This window comes from Aquarana catesbeiana, linkage group LG02 (assembly GCF_042186555.1).
Source record: "Aquarana catesbeiana isolate 2022-GZ linkage group LG02, ASM4218655v1, whole genome shotgun sequence".
Taxonomy (NCBI): Eukaryota; Metazoa; Chordata; class Amphibia; order Anura; family Ranidae; genus Aquarana; species Aquarana catesbeiana.
In genome coordinates, this window is record NC_133325.1 from 388,415,018 (window position 1) to 388,431,646 (window position 16,629).

Sequence of the window (16,629 nt, forward strand, 5' to 3'; positions counted from 1 at the left end):
AGCAATGTCACACGCGGTATGCAGCGTGGGAGCAATATAGCAAAAGGTGAGTGGGGACCAGAGAGAGAGGAGGATCAGCAAACCAGAACATAAGTAGAGCTGGGGCTTACTACTGAGCGGGGCATCAGCAGAGCTGGGGCTTACTACTGAGCGGGGCATCAGCAGAGCTGGGGCTTACTACTGAGCGGGGCATCAGCAGAGCTGGGGCTTACTACTGAGCGGGGCATCAGCAGAGCTGGGGCTTACTACTGAGCGGGGCATCAGCAGAGCTGGGGCTTACTACTGAGCGGGGCATCAGCAGAGCTGGGGCTTACTACTGAGCGGGGCATCAGCAGAGCTGGGGCTTACTACTGAGCGGGGCATCAGCAGAGCTGGGGCTTACTACTGAGCGGGGCATCAGCAGAGCTGGGGCTTACTACTGAGCGGGGCATCAGCAGAGCTGGGGCTTACTACTGAGCGGGGCATCAGCAGAGCTGGGGCTTACTACTGAGCGGGGCATCAGCAGAGCTGGGGCTTACTACTGAGCGGGGCATCAGCAGAGCTGGGGCTTACTACTGAGCGGGGCATCAGCAGAGCTGGGGCTTACTACTGAGCGGGGCATCAGCAGAGCTGGGGCTTACTACTGAGCGGGGCATCAGCAGAGCTGGGGCTTACTACTGAGGGGGGCATCAGCAGAGCTGGGGCTTACTACTGAGGGGGGCATCAGCAGAGCTGGGGCTTACTACTGAGCGGGGCATCAGCAGAGCTGGGGCTTACTACTGAGCGGGGCATCAGCAGAGCTGGGGCTTACTACTGAGCGGGGCATCAGCAGAGCTGGGGCTTACTACTGAGCGGGGCATCAGCAGAGCTGGGGCTTACTACTGAGCGGGGCATCAGCAGAGCTGGGGCTTACTACTGAGCGGAGCATCAGCAGAGCTGGGGCTTACTACTGAGCGGGGCATCAGCAGAGCTGGGGCTTACTACTGAGCGGGGCATCAGCAGAGCTGGGGCTTACTACTGAGCGGGGCATCAGCAGAGCTGGGGCTTACTACTGAGCGGGGCATCAGCAGAGCTGGGGCTTACTACTGAGCGGGGCATCAGCAGAGCTGGGGCTTACTACTGAGCGGGGCATCAGCAGAGCTGGGGCTTACTACTGAGCGGGGCATCAGCAGAGCTGGGGCTTACTACTGAGCGGGGCATCAGCAGAGCTGGGGCTTACTACTGAGCGGGGCATCAGCAGAGCTGGGGGTTACTACTGAGCGGGGCATCAGCAGAGCTGGGGGTTACTACTGAGCGGGGCATCAGCAGAGCTGGGGGTTACTACTGAGCGGGGCATCAGCTGTATACAGGGGTACTAAATGTAATATTGAAGTGGTGCTGCGCTAACCCTAGCATAAACAAAAAAAAAAAAAAAATTTATTTTTTATATTAAAGCGATAGTGCTGATCGAGGGCAGTGCTAAATAAATATACTAAAACGCAGATCAAAATAACAATATTAAAAGTTTGGAATAATAATATGTGACCAAACCTACATCAAAAACAATTTGTAGGGCTGCAACTAACGATTATTTTCATAATTGATTAGTTGGCCGATTATTGTTTCGATTAATTGGTTAATAACCTTAAAAAAAAAAAAGTGTGGTGTATAATTTAGTTAATATGTAAAGTTTTAAAAAAAAGGCAATTTATTCTTAAATATTTGTATGCAGTGGTACATATAAATAACCAACTATATGGTTAGGGAGCAAAATATCTAATCCACTCTGAGAATAACAGAGGAGATATACTGTATATACTATTAGAGGAGATATACTGGATATACTATTAAAGAGTGAATCTGGTAAATATCATCAGACTCAGAGATTACATTTTTTTTATTTAAAAAAAACAAATGTGTTCCATTTGTTGGCAATGACAACACACACAATTCCTGGAATTGTGTGTGTTGTCATTGCGATCATCGGGGGACAGCGCCGCTCCCTGGGACTACGGAGCACATCACAGAGAGAGACTACCTTCATATACAGGTACACGGGAGGAATCCATATAGGTATGTGAAGAACGCCCTAAAGAGAAAAAAGTAGTGTGGGGCAATGGATGGGAGCAAGGTCACAGCAGAGAACAAGGATTAGAGGTGATGGACACACAAGATTTGAATATGGTACAACCTAAGAAACCGCCAACATTACAGTGAAGGCAGCTGGCATTTGAAAGCTTTGACTTTGCTTATGCTGTTTTGTGGTCACATGATCTTTCCCTGGTCTTTGGCGACTGCACTGAAGTATCCTAGGGAGGGGCATCTATTACTCTGCTGATACAGGTACCACCTGAGGGATTCATGTTCTGGTATTGGGACCGTGAGGATAGAGGAGAAAAATAAAGGATGGTACTCCCAACACTGGTCTTATGCTGTTACCCCATTACCTTAAGGTAAGGGGCCATTACTTACTAGTGTGTGTCCAAACACGAAGAGGATCACTTTTCTTATTTATCTGAGCACTTCACTGCAATACTGTACATGCCAGGAAGCTGTTCCACTTTGTAAAGGAGGACTTTCATATGTTCACTCACTTTGATTGATTTGAAGATTATGCATTATTAGTCACGTGGATTTGTTACTGCATCTGTCACTTTGATTTCTATGCCTGTTGTGTGCATGCTACACACAGGATTTTACTGTTTACATTGGACAATTTGCACTTTATATAAGAGGGTTTATTCCTATAGTATTTTTGCACTTTTTTGATATTTTCACATTGCAATTTCCTGATATGGATATTCACTGATGGTATATATTGTATTTGCACTTTGCATTTTTCTATTTAGCAATTGTTTTTGATGTAGGATTGGTCACATATTATTCAAAACTTTTAATATTGTTATTTATTTTGATCTGCGTTTTAGTATATTTATTTAGCACTGCCCTCGATCAGCACTATCACTTTAATATAAAAAATACATTTTTTTTTGTTTATGCTAGGATTAGCGCAGCACCACTTCAATATTACATTCACTGCCAAGCAGGGTCTGGTTGTACCCTATTCGGTGCAGGCAGCTTTTCCAGTAGCTCCGCTGTAACACATATGATAGCACAGGAATAATCATAAACATTTTTTTGTACAGGGGTACTAATGAGCTGGGGTTCTACTGGGCCCCTTTAAAACAAATTGAAAATCAACACACACAGGGCATTTGCCAAGCATCATTAAAGCTTCAAATAAGCATAAAAAAAGCATGTTAAAGAAGTAGGCGCTTTAATGTGTGGTAAAGTTGAAGCAAGTGTAAATAAGTCCTAAGGAACAGCATCTGTTTACATCTGTTTTATGTCTTTGAAAACAGAAAAGGAAGCAAACATTTTCTGTTGACATAAACAGACTCAGATCTAAATTAAATTGTCAGGTGCTGCTTAGGGTCCTTTCACACTGGAGCGGTTTGCAGGCACTATTGCGCTAATAATAGCGCCTGCAAACCGACCCGAAAGTGCCGCTGCTTTAATTCCAGTGTGAAAGCCCCGAGGGCTTTCACACTGGAGCGGTGCGCTGGCAGGACGGGAAAAAAAGTCCTGCTAGCAGCATCTTCGGAGCGGTGAAGGAGCGGAGTGTATACCGCTCCTGCCCATTGAAATCAATGGGACGGCGTGGCTATACCGCCGGTAAAGGCGCAGAGGCGCTTTGCGGTGGTTTTAAACCTTTCTCGGCCGCTAGCAGGGGGGTAAAACCGCCCCCGCTAGCAGCCGAATACCGACGGTAAAGCACCGCTTACAATAGCGGCGCTTTACCGCCGACAAGGCCCCCGCCCCAGTGTGAAAGGGCCCTTAACCTCCCTGGCTGTATGATTATTTCGGATTTTAGGTGCTAAAAGCGGCACAAATTATTTTGCATGGAAATTTGGCCTTTTTATATTGTAGGTCTGTAATTCTTAAGAATAACACACTTAAATCTGTCCAAACCAGAGTCTAGTAGATATCCCGGGTATGATAAAGTTTGAAACACAAAAACATAAATTATAATATAATAAATAAAAATAAATAGTAATAAAATAAATTTCCCCACGATTCACTATCGCTCAATTCTGCAAGTGTTCTAATTTACTATCACTGTTTTCTAGATGGTCTAAAGCCACTTTTGACGTAAAGGGACACTTTTTGGTTGCTATGGACAATCTCCAGTTTCCAGGCAGAAAGAACAGTATATATCACATAAAACTGCATGCAGGGCATGGGCCAAAACACTGGGGACAAAAGGGATGTGAAATAATTTCATACAGTACTGTAATCTGTAAGATTACAGTACTGTATGTGTTATGATTTTGACATTTTTTTGAATTTGCCGCCAGGCTCCGCCCCCGTGCGGCGCGACGCTGGCAGGGAACGGAGCCTGGCACGGAGAGGCTTCGGAGGAGGACGAAGCCCTCGGACACTGCAGGGGACATCGCAGGATCCCGGGGACAAGGTAAGTAAAGCCACACCAGGATCCTGCGATGTAATCCCGAGTGTGGCTCGGGGTTACCGCTAATGGTCCTGATTTTTAACCCCGAGCCACACTCGGGAAAACCGCCAGGGAGGTTAAGGCTCCACCGTGTCCTCTAAGGCTTAATGTACACGGGACGTTTTTACAACCTCTCCTGAACGATTTAACTTGACAGATAGCAACCCACATTTAGGGTTGTCCCGATACCACTTTTATAGGACCGAGTACAAGTACCGATACTTTTTTTCAAGTACTCGCCGATACCGAAACTTTTTTTTTATGTCACGTGACAGTGTTTTTTTTTTTTTTTTTTTTTTTTTTTATAACAGTGCTTTTTTGGTGGGGGAGGGGGTGAACGGTGTATGTGTGTGTTTTTTTTTTTTTTTTTTTTAATTTACAATTTTTATTTTTTACAATAATTTTTTTTTATTCTTTATTGCAATATGTGTTTTTTTTTGTTTTTTTTTAATCAGCCCTGTTGGGGGGCTTTGGGGAGATATCAGGGGTCTTAACAGTAGATTTTTTTTTTTTTTAGCTTTTTTTTTTTTTTTTTTTCTCTGGTTTCATCAGTCTATCAATTAAGGGGTGTGGTTAATTGCTCACAGGTGCCTATTTAACTGGTTGCAGGACTCAGTCTGAAGCTGTGGAACTTGGTGTAAGTGGAGCTGGAATAAGTGGGAGTTAAAAAAACAGAGTTTAAAACAGGAGGTTATAACAGGGGTCATAGTACCTGTGTAGTGTGAGTATCTGAGTGTTGTCTGAGTAGTGTGTGTGGATCGTTAGTACTTGTGTATTGTGTACTTGTGTATTGTGAGTGCACGTAGGTCTGTGAGTACCTGTGTATTGTCTTGTTGTGTACCTGTATATTGTCTTGAGTATTAGTGCCAGGAAGCTAGCTGTTAGGTAATTTGGACAGGGTAAAATCCCCAAATCCTCACTAAATTTAATAGGTACGATGCCCGGCGGGTGTGGAGAGGCGACTCTTTGTACATCTTGCCGCATGTATGCGTTCCTTGATCATCCGATCAAGGGCGAATACTGCTGTGCAAAATGTAAGCACATTGTTTCCCTGGAAGCCCAGGTTCTGAATCTGGGGAAGCAACTGTCAGCACTGAGAAGTCCCTCCATACTAAAGGTGAGCCAGGAACGTACACGGCAGGTGCCGGCAGGGGCCAGCACAGAGGCGGGTGGAGACAAAGAGGTGCAGGCACTAGCAAAGAGTAGATGGGTGACAGTCAGGAGGGGTAGAGGGGGAAGTGCCAGAGAGGCCGATCCAGGACTGGAGCATCCCAATAAGTACGCTCCATTGAGTGACAATGGTGTAACCAGTCAGGGACCAGCACTGCTGGAGATGAGGGACTCTCCTAGCTGCCAGGGGAAGAACTCCTCCAGTGAGAGTGGGGGGGCAGCAAAGGGAAAGGAAAGACAGATTCTGGTGGTAGGGGACTCAATTCTTAGAAGGACAGAGAGGGCAATCTGTAACCAAGACCTGAAGTGCCGAACAGTATGTTGTCTACCGGGCGCTCGGGTTCAGCACATCATGGATCTGGTGGACAGATTACTGGGAGGGGCTGGGGAAGACCCGGCTGTCATGGTGCACGTTGGCACCAATGACAAAGTCAGAGGCAGATGGAGTGTCCTAAAGAACGATTTTAGGGACTTAGGAGCTAAATTGAGGAAAAGGACCTCCAAGGTAGTGTTCTCAGGAATACTACCGGTACATCGAGCCACACCAGAAAGGCAGAGGGAGATTAGGGAAGTAAACAAGTGGCTGAAGAGCTGGTGTAGTAAGGAGGGGTTTGGGTTCCTGGACGACTGGGCCGACTTCTCAGTCGGTAACCGGTACTATAGAAGGGACGGACTGCACCTAAATGAGGAGGGTGCAGATCTGCTGGGAATGAAGATGGAGTTAGAGGGGTTTTTAAACTAGGCGATGGGGGGGAGGGTCCAGAGACAGTGATAGCCAGCGCGGAAGATATTCCAGAGGGTAGTATTGGGGGCATTAGTGGTAGGTTAACCAAAGCACAAAAACACAAGGTGAGTATAGTAGCAAGTCCTAGCTGCAATCTTGAAACACCCAATACGAGGACAATATGCGACCGGTCTAAACTATGTGGCATGTTCACTAATGCCAGGAGCATGGCGGACAAGATGGGTGAACTAGAGATACTGTTGTACAAGGAGGATTTGGATTTTGTGGGAATTTCAGAGACCTGGTTCAACAGCTCTCATGATTGGCTGGCAAACATTCAAGGGTATACCCTATACCGCAAGGATAGAGAGGGTAAAAAAGGGGGAGGGGTATGCCTATATAATCAAGAATAATGTACAAGTGAATGTGAGAGATGACATCACTGAGGGGGCTAGGGAGGAGGTGGAATCTTTATGGGTAGAGCTCCAAAGGGATGAAGCTAAGGGGAAAATAATACTGGGAGTATGCTATAGGCCCCCTAACCTGAGGGAGGAAGTGGAGACGGATCTCCTATCACAAATTGGATTAGCAGCAAGGATGGGAAGTGTTTTCATAATGGGGGATTTTAATTATCCAGACATAGACTGGGCGGAGGGAACCGCGCATTCATTTAAGGCTCGCCAGTTCCTTAATGTCTTGCAGGACAATTTTATGGGTCAGATGGTAGACGCACCAACTAGAAATAAAACATTACTGGATCTACTGATTACCAACAATACAGACCTGATCACAGATGTGGAAATACGGGGCAATTTAGGTAACAGCGATCACAGGTCAATTAGTTTCAGTATAAATCACACAAATAGGAAACATGAAGGGAACAGAAAGACACTGAATTTCAAAAGAGCCAACTTCCCTAAACTACAAACCTTGCTAAAAGGCATAAATTGGGATAAAATATTAGGAACAAAGAATATGGAGGAGAGATGGGTTTGCTTTAAGAGCATATTAAATAAGGGCATTAGCCAATGTATCCCATTGGGTAATAAATTTAAAAGAGCGAACAAACATCCTGGATGGCTTAACTCCAATATAAAAATGCATATAAAAAGCAAAGGAGAAGGCCTTCGAAAAATACAAGGTTGAGGGATCATCCTCAGCATTCAGAATTTATAAAGAATGCAATAAGAAATGTAAGGGTGCAATTAGGACGGCTAAGATAGAACATGAAAGACACATAGCGGAGGAGAGCAAAAAAAATCCCAAGAAATTCTTTAAGTATGTAAACAGTAAAAAAGGGAGGACAGACCATATTGGCCCCATAAAGAATGAGGAAGGACATCTGGTTACAAAGGATGGGGAGATGGCAAAGGTATTGAATTTATTCTTCTCCTCAGTCTTCACGAGTGAATTGGGGGGGCTTCAGTAACCAAAACTGCAGTGTTTATCCTCATGACACAACACAGGAAGCACCTACATGGTTAACAGAGGACGGAATTAAAATTAGACTTGAGAAACTTAACATTAATAAATCACCGGGACCAGATGGCTTGCATCCGAGGGTACTTAGGGAACTCAGTCAGGTGATTGCCAGACCGTTGTTCCTAATTTTTACAGACAGTCTATTGACTGGAATGGTACCAGCCGATTGGAGAAAAGCCAATGTAGCACCAATATTTAAAAAGGGCCCAAAATACATCCCTGGGAATTACAGACCAGTTAGCCTAACATCAATAGTATGTAAACTCTTGGAGGGGATGATAAGGGACTATATACAAGATTTTAGTAATAAGAATGATATCATTAGCAGTAATCAGCATGGATTCATGAAGAATCGTTCTTGCCAAACCAATCTATTAACCTTCTATGAGGAGGTGAGTTGCCATCTAGATAAAGGAAGGCCCGTAGACGTGGTGTACCTGGATTTTGCAAAAGCATTTGACACAGTTCCCCATAAACGTTTACTGTACAAAATAAGGTGCGTTGGCATGGACCATAGGGTGAGTACATGGACTGAAAACTGGCTACAAGGGCGTGTTCAGAGGGTGGTGATAAATGGGGAGTACTCAGAATGGTCAGGGGTGGGTAGTGGGGTTCCCCAGGGTTCTGTGCTGGGACCAATCCTATTTAATTTGTTCATAAACTACCTGGAGGATGGGATAAACAGTTCAACCTCTGTATTTGCAGACGATACTAAGCTAAGCAGGGCAATAACTTCTCCGCAGGATGTGGAAACCTTGCAAAAAGACCTGAACAAATTAATGGGGTGGGCGACTACATGGCAAATGAGGTTCAATGTAGAAAAATGTAAAATAATGCATTTGGGTGGCAAAAATATTAATGCAATCTATACACTGGGGGGAGAACCTCTGGGGGAATCTAGGATGGAAAAGGACCTGGGGGTCCTAGTAGATGATAGGCTCAGCAATGGCATGCAATGCCAAGCTGCTGCTAATAAAGCAAACAGAATATTGGCATGCATTAAAAGGGGGGTCAACTCCAGAGATAAAACGATAATTCTCCCGCTCTACAAGACTCTGGTCCGGCCGCACCTGGAGTATGCTGTCCAGTTCTGGGCACCAGTCCTCAGGAGGGACGTACTGGAAATGGAGCAAGCACAAAGAAGAGCAACAAAGCTAATAAAGGGTCTGGAGGATCTTAGTTATGAGGAAAGGTTGCGAGCACTGAACTTATTCTCTCTGGAGAAGCGACGCTTGAGAGGGGATAGGATTTCAATTTACAAATACTGTACTGGTGACCCCACAATAGGGATAAAACTTTTTCGCAGAAGAGAGTTTAATAAGACTCGTGGCCACTCATTACAATTAGAAGAAAAGAGGTTTAACCTTAAACTACGTAGAGGGTTCTTTACTGTAAGAGCGGCAAGGATGTGGAATTCCCTTCCACAGGCGGTGGTCTCAGCAGGGAGCATTGATAGCTTCAAGAAACTATTAGATAATCACCTGAATGACCGCAACATACAGGGATATGTAATGTAATACTGACACATAATCACACACATAGGTTGGACTTGATGGAATGGACTTGTGTCTTTTTTCAACCTCACCTACTATGTAACAGACCTCTGATATCTCCCCCTTGAGACAGAAAAAGAGACAGAGGATAGAGATTCCCCAGTCCCTTTCTCTGCAGCCTCAGCTGCACTGAAAATGAATGGAGAGAAGACAGCGGCTCCTCTCCATTCATAAACTGACACATCGTAATCACAGGAGATTACAATGTTTCAGTTATGTGAATGGACAGAGTCAGCTAACTCTGTCCATTCACAAAGGAAGGAGGAGGGGGAACGGAGGGGGAGAACGGAGGGGACAGAGAAGGAGAGGGGAACGGAGGGGACAGCGGAGAGGCATGGCAGAACGGAGGGGACAGCGGAGGGGGACAGAAAAGGAGAGAGGAACGGAGGGGGACAGCGGAGAGGCACAGAGAAGGAGAGAGGAACGGAGGGGACAGCGGAGGGGGACAGAAAAGGAGAGAGGAACAGAGGGGACAGCGGAGGGGGACAGAAAAGGAGAGAGGAACGGAGGGGACAGCGGAGAGGCACAGAGAAGGAGAGAGGAACGGAGGGGACAGCGGAGGGAGATAGAAAAGGAGAGACGAACGGAGGGGACAGCGGAGGGGGACAGAAAAGGAGAGAGGAACGGAGGGGACAGCGGAGGGGGACAGAAAAGGAGAGAGGAACGGAGGGGACAGCAGAGGGGGAAAGAAAAGGGGAGAGGAACGGAGGGGACAGCGGAGGGGGACAGAAAAGGAGAGAGGAACGGAGGGGACAGAAAAGGAGAGAGGAACGGAGGGGACAGCGGAGGGGGACAGAAAAGGAGAGAGGAATGGAGGGGACAGCGGAGGGGGACAGAAAAGGAGAGAGGAACGGAGGGGACAGCGGAGGGGGACAGAAAAGGAGAGAGGAACGGAAGGGACAGCGGAGGGGGACAGAAAAGGAGAGAGGAAGGGAGGGGGACAGCGGAGGGGGACAGATCAACGGAGGGGGCATGGAGGAGGATGCAGTGACAGTCAGCGGTGAGCGATCACCGCTGTATGTCACTAAAGCAGCTGAAAGCCGCTGGGGGAGAATCTTGTAAGGGGGACAGCGGTGGGGGACAGAAAAGGAGAGAGGAACAGAGGGGACAGCGGAGGGGGACAGAAAAGGAGAGAGGAACGGAGGGGACAGCGGAGGGGGACAGAAAAGGAGAGAGGAACGGAGGGGACAGCGGAGGGGGACAGAAAAGGAGAGAGGAACGGAGGGGACAGCGGAGGGGGACAGAAAAGGAGAGAGGAACAGAGGGGACAGCGGAGGGGGACAGAAAAGGAGAGAGGAACGGAGGGGACAGCGGAGAGGCACAGAGAAGGAGAGAGGAACGGAGGGGACAGCGGAGGGGGATAGAAAAGGAGAGAGGAACGGAGGGGACAGAAAAGGAGAGAGGAACGGAGGGGACAGCGGAGGGGGACAGAAAAGGAGAGAGGAACGGAGGGGACAGCGGAGGGGGACAGAAAAGGAGAGAGGAAGGGAGGGGGACAGCGGAGGGGGACAGATCAACGGAGGGGGCATGGAGGAGGATGCAGTGACAGTCAGCGGTGAGCGATCACCGCTGTATGTCACTAAAGCAGCTGAAAGCCGCTGGGGGAGAATCTTGTAAGGGGGACAGCGGTGGGGGACAGAAAAGGAGAGAGGAACAGAGGGGACAGCGGAGGGGGACAGAAAAGGAGAGAGGAACGGAGGGGACAGCGGAGGGGGACAGAAAAGGAGAGAGGAACGGAGGGGACAGCGGAGGGGGACAGAAAAGGAGAGAGGAATGGAGGGGACAGCGGAGGGGGACAGAAAAGGAGAGAGGAACAGAGGGGACAGCGGAGGGGGACAGAAAAGGAGAGAGGAACAGAGGGGACAGCGGAGGGGGACAGAAAAGGAGAGAGGAACGGAGGGGACAGCGGAGAGGCACAGAGAAGGAGAGAGGAACGGAGGGGACAGCGGAGGGGGATAGAAAAGGAGAGAGGAACGGAGGGGACAGAAAAGGAGAGAGGAACGGAGGGGACAGAAAAGGAGAGAGGAACGGAGGGGACAGCGGAGGGGGACAGAAAAGGAGAGAGGAACGGAGGGGACAGCGGAGGGGGACAGAAAAGGAGAGAGGAAGGGAGGGGGACAGCGGAGGGGGACAGATCAACGGAGGGGGCATGGAGGAGGATGCAGTGACAGTCAGCGGTGAGCGATCACCGCTGTATGTCACTAAAGCAGCTGAAAGCCGCTGGGGGAGAATCTTGTAAGGGGGACAGCGGTGGGGGACAGAAAAGGAGAGAGGAACAGAGGGGACAGCGGAGGGGGACAGAAAAGGAGAGAGGAACGGAGGGGACAGCGGAGGGGGACAGAAAAGGAGAGAGGAACAGAGGGGACAGCGGAGGGGGACAGAAAAGGAGAGAGGAACGGAGGGGACAGCGGAGGGGGACAGAAAAGGAGAGAGGAACAGAGGGGACAGCGGAGGGGGACAGAAAAGGAGAGAGGAACGGAGGGGACAGCGGAGGGGGATAGAAAAGGAGAGAGGAACGGAGGGGACAGAAAAGGAGAGAGGAACGGAGGGGACAGCGGAGGGGGACAGAAAAGGAGAGAGGAACGGAGGGGACAGCGGAGGGGGACAGAAAAGGAGAGAGGAACGGAGGGGACAGCGGAGGGGGACAGAAAAGGAGAGAGGAACGGAGGGGACAGCGGAGGGGGACAGAAAAGGAGAGAGGAACGGAGGGGACAGCGGAGGGGGACAGAAAAGGAGAGAGGAAAGGAGGGGACAGCGGAGGGGGACAGAAAAGGAGAGAGGAACGGAGGGGACAGCGGAGGGGGACAGAAAAGGAGAGAGGAACGGAGGGGACAGCGGAGGGGGACAGATCAACGGAGGGGGCATGGAGGAGGATGCAGTGACAGTCAGCTGTGAGCGATCACCGCTGTATGTCACTAAAGCAGCTGAAAGCCGCTGGGGGAGAATCTTGTAACTCCCCCACGCGCCGATCACAGCTGACTTCTAGGTATCGGGGGAAGCATCGGGAGCATTTGCCCAAGTACAAGTACTTGGGCAAATGCTCGGTATCGGTGCCGATACCGATACTAGTATCGGTATCGGGACAACCCTACCCACATTTAAAACATCCGTTTTGCCGCGTTTACATGCTGCGTTTAGCCGCGTTTGAAAAAAAAAAAAGGGTTTTTTTTCAAAATAACCAAAAATGAAAAACGCCTGTAAACGAAACGGGGCTAAATGCGAGTTACTGCGTTTAAAAGCGTTTGGCGTTATGCCTCTAAACTCAGCGTCTGAACTCAACTGCCTAGAAATTACTATAAACGACCCTGTGTACATGTACTGATAAGTTAACAGAGGAGAGTTCAGGAGCAGTTGAAAACAAAATGTCTCACTGCTCCTAAATGTCCATTTACCTGCAGCAGTGTACATGAGGCCATACAGTACATGTACACAGGGTAGTTTATAGTCATTTCTAGGCTGTTGAGTTTAGAGGCATTTTCTGAAAAACAAAAAAAAAAATGGGTTCAGAAGCTGCGTTTACAGGCATTTCAAGCGCTAAACACGTCTAAACGCGGTAACTCGCCTTTAGCCACGTTTCGTTTACAGGCGTTTTTCCATTTTTGACTATTAGGAAAAAAACCTTGTTTTTTTTTTTTTAAACGCGTCTAACAAAAACGCGGCATGTAAACACGGCAAAACGAATGTTTTAAACGTAGGTTACTATCTGTCAAGTTAAATCGTTCGAGAAAGGTTGTAAAAACATCCCGTGTACATGAAGCCTTAGGGATTTTGCAAAGATGTGCAATTTCCAGGAATTTTTGCTTCTACATTAGTCTTAGATCTAATTGGATGTAAATGGACTTCTGTCAATCCAAATTCCCCTGCATATAGACATATGCTGTGTACAGACGATCGGACATTTCGACAACAAAACCATGGATTTATTTCCAACGTATGTTGGCTCAAACTTGTCTTGTATACACACGGTCACACAAATCTTGTCAGAAATTCCGATCGACAAGAACGCAGTGACTTACAACACGTGCGATGAGCCGACAAAAATGAAGTTCAATAGCCAGTGCGGCTCTTCTGCTTGATTCCAAGTATGCGTGGAACTTTGTGCGTCAGAATTGTGTACACACGATCTGAATTTCCGACAAGTTTTGTTGTTGGAAAATTTGAGAACCAGCTCTAAAACATTTGTTGTCAGAAATTCCAACAGCAAATGTCCGATGGAGCCTACACACGGTCGGAATTTCCGACAACAAGCTCACATCAAACATGTGTTGTTGGAAATTCCGATCATGTGTACGCAGCAATACACTCACGGGCTACTTTATTAGGTACACCGTTCATTTGCTTGGTAACAGAAATTGCTAATCAGCCAATCACATGGCAGCAACTCAGTGCATTTAGGCATCTAGACGTGAAGAAGACTTGCTGAAGTTCAAACTGAGCATCAGAAAGGGGAAGAAAGGGGATTTAAGTGACTCTGAACGTTGAATTGCTGTTGGTGCCAGGCGGGCTGGTCTGGGTATTTCAAAAACTGCTGATCTGCTAGGATTTTCACATACAACCATGTCTAGGGTTTACAGAGAATGGTCCAAAAAAGAGAAAATATCCAGTGAGTGGCAGTTGTGTGGAGGAAAATGTATTGTTCATGTCAGAGGAGAATGGGCAGACTGTTTTTCGAGATGATAGAAAGTCAACAGTAACTCAAATAACCACTCCCTTACAACCAAGGTATGCAGAACACCATCTCTGCATGCATATCACATCGAACCTTGAAGCAGATGGGCTACAGCAGCAGAAGACCACACCAGGAGCCACTCCTGTCAGCTAAGAACAGGAAACTGAGGCTACAATTTGCACAGGCTCACCAAAATTGGACAACAGAACATTGGAAAGACGTTGCCTGGTCTTACCAGACTCGATTTCAGCTGTGACATTCAGATAGTAGGGTCAGAATTTGGCATAAACAACATGAAAGCATGGATCCATCCTGGCTTGTATCAATGGATCAGGCTGGTGATGGTGAGGTGGATATTTTCTTGGCATACTTTGGACCCCTTACTACCAATGGATTATCGTTTAAAGTGGAGTTACAGACAAAAGTGTAGCTGCTGACTTTTAATGAACACACACTCACCTGTCCCACAGTCCAGAGATGCAGCTGCCCTTAACCCCTGGTTCTTTTTTTCGTCTCTCCCCTGCGCCAGCATTGCAAGTGTGGGCACCTGGCTGTGACAGCTTGCGGCTTTATAGTCGGGTGTGCGCTGCCTCCCCATTGGCCGACCAATCCTCTAGGACCTGTGACATGTCCCAGAAGATTGCAGGGAGGGGGAGAGGAGAACTTCCGCTTGGATCGCCTAGGCGGCCTGAGGCGGAAGTGGTGTAGGTACCTGTCAAAACTAGGTACCCACCCACCCCAAAAAAAAATTACATGCCAAATGTGGCATGTCTGGGGGTAAGGAGTGCTTAAAGCAGAACTTCCACTTTAAAACCCCACGGCCTACCTGAGTATTGTTGCTGACCATGTCCATCCGTTTATGACTACAGCGTACCCTTCTTCTGATGGCTACTTCCAGCAGGATAATGCACCATGTCACAAAGCTCACATCATCTCAAACATGACAATGAGATCACTGTACTCCGATGGCCTCCACAGTCACCAGATCTCAATCCAATAGAGCACTTTGGGATGTGGTGGAACAGGAGATTCGCATCATGGATGTGCAGCAACTGCATGATGCTATCATGTCAATATGGACCAAAATCTCTGAGGGATGTTTTCAACACTTTGTTGAATCTATGCCATGAAGAATTAGGGCAGTTCTGAAAGGCAAAAGGGGGTACAACCCGGTACTAGCAAGGTGTACCTAATAAAGCAGCCGATAAGTGAATGCTGTGGGGCAAAAAGGAAGTTCTGGACAGCCGCACTCCAGAATATAGCCTTTATTAATAAAGAGTCCAAAAAATACAAGCCACAGCAAAAATGGGACAAACATGCTGACGCGTTTCACACTTAACAGTGTTTAGTCTCAGCACCGTTAAGTGTGAAACGCGTCAGCTCTTTTGTCCCATTTTTTGGACTCTTTACTAATAAAGGCTATATTCCGGAGTGCAGCTGTCCAGAACTTCCTTTCTGCCTCATGTTGCTATATGCTTAGCCTGCACCTGGTGTTCCAGTTCCGAGGAGAGTTCTATATCCACATGGAGCGGTGATCCCTTCCCCCAAGTGTATGCTGTGGTTCAGTCTGGATCTTTGGGAAAAACCAACAGACAGACTGAGCGTTCACGTTAAAAGCCTCTTAGGATACATTTACACAAGCGACTTAGGCCGGTGTAAACGGTAACAGCAGGAATCCGATTGCTGCTGCGGTTCTGAGCAGCCGCCAGCCCCCATTCACTATAATGACAGATCACTGGGGGGGGGGGCACAGCTATTCCAAGCTTTGCACAGCCAGCAATTACCTGCAGTGATCGCTGCTGGATGCACTTTGTGTGCGACCTGTCATTATAGTGAACTGGGCCCGTGAAACGCACCACAAATCTAAGGTTCCAGCCCTTACCCTAAATCACCTGTGTGAAGGTAGCCTTATATGTTCTCAAATGACCTGTCAGCCAAGTTGTCTAAATTAAGTTTAGCCATTAATGAACTTGTAAGCCTTGTGCAGACAATGTAGTGGAAGTGATGGGAGGTGGTGTGGAGTAAAGATCGCCCTGGCTGTATGTAGCAGTAGATGTCCTCCATGATCAGGGTGATCAGAGATCATAGCAGGCATAGGGAGTCCCGGAACAACCAATCAGAGCTCGGTGTGGGGAAGGACTGGGAAAGTCTGGAAGGAATAGTAGAGTCGGTGATTAGATAAGTTTCGCCCCGTCTCCTCCTGACTAGTAAACACGTTGCGGAGTACACAGTGACTTTGGCGGCCATACGGCCAATGTGACAGGTGGTGTGTGAGCTCCCCTCCCTCGTGTACCCCCCGAGGGCACCGCACATACACAGCCAAGCAGCGTGCCCGGCTTCCTCTTATTACCTGCCCACAGCCGTCCAACTTCCCGGACTCCTGCGAATCCACAGCAGCCGCCGTTTCCACTTGAGACGACATAATATGACGCAGTGTTAGAAGTGCCGCGGTCTCAGCACCAGCGAAATCCCCTGCGCAGCGCTCAACCCTACAACCCCGCACACCGCCGACCAATCAGGCGAAGGGCAACATTGCACAACGCTGCAGCCCATGGCCACGTGA

The 16,629-nt window shown here is 48.0% G+C and overlaps 1 protein-coding gene across 1 annotated transcript in view; it reads right to left on the reverse strand.

Moving 5' to 3' along the window:
* The window catches only part of TXLNG (taxilin gamma), a 96,141-nt gene extending 79,521 nt beyond the window's left edge, over positions 1-16,620 (reverse strand). Inside the window, exon 1 of the mRNA XM_073615190.1 lies at positions 16,417-16,620. Within this exon, the coding sequence (XP_073471291.1) occupies positions 16,417-16,488 (72 nt within the window). The 5' untranslated portion in view covers positions 16,489-16,620. The remainder of the gene's footprint in view (positions 1-16,416) is intronic.
* Positions 16,621-16,629: the final 9 nt, after the last annotated feature.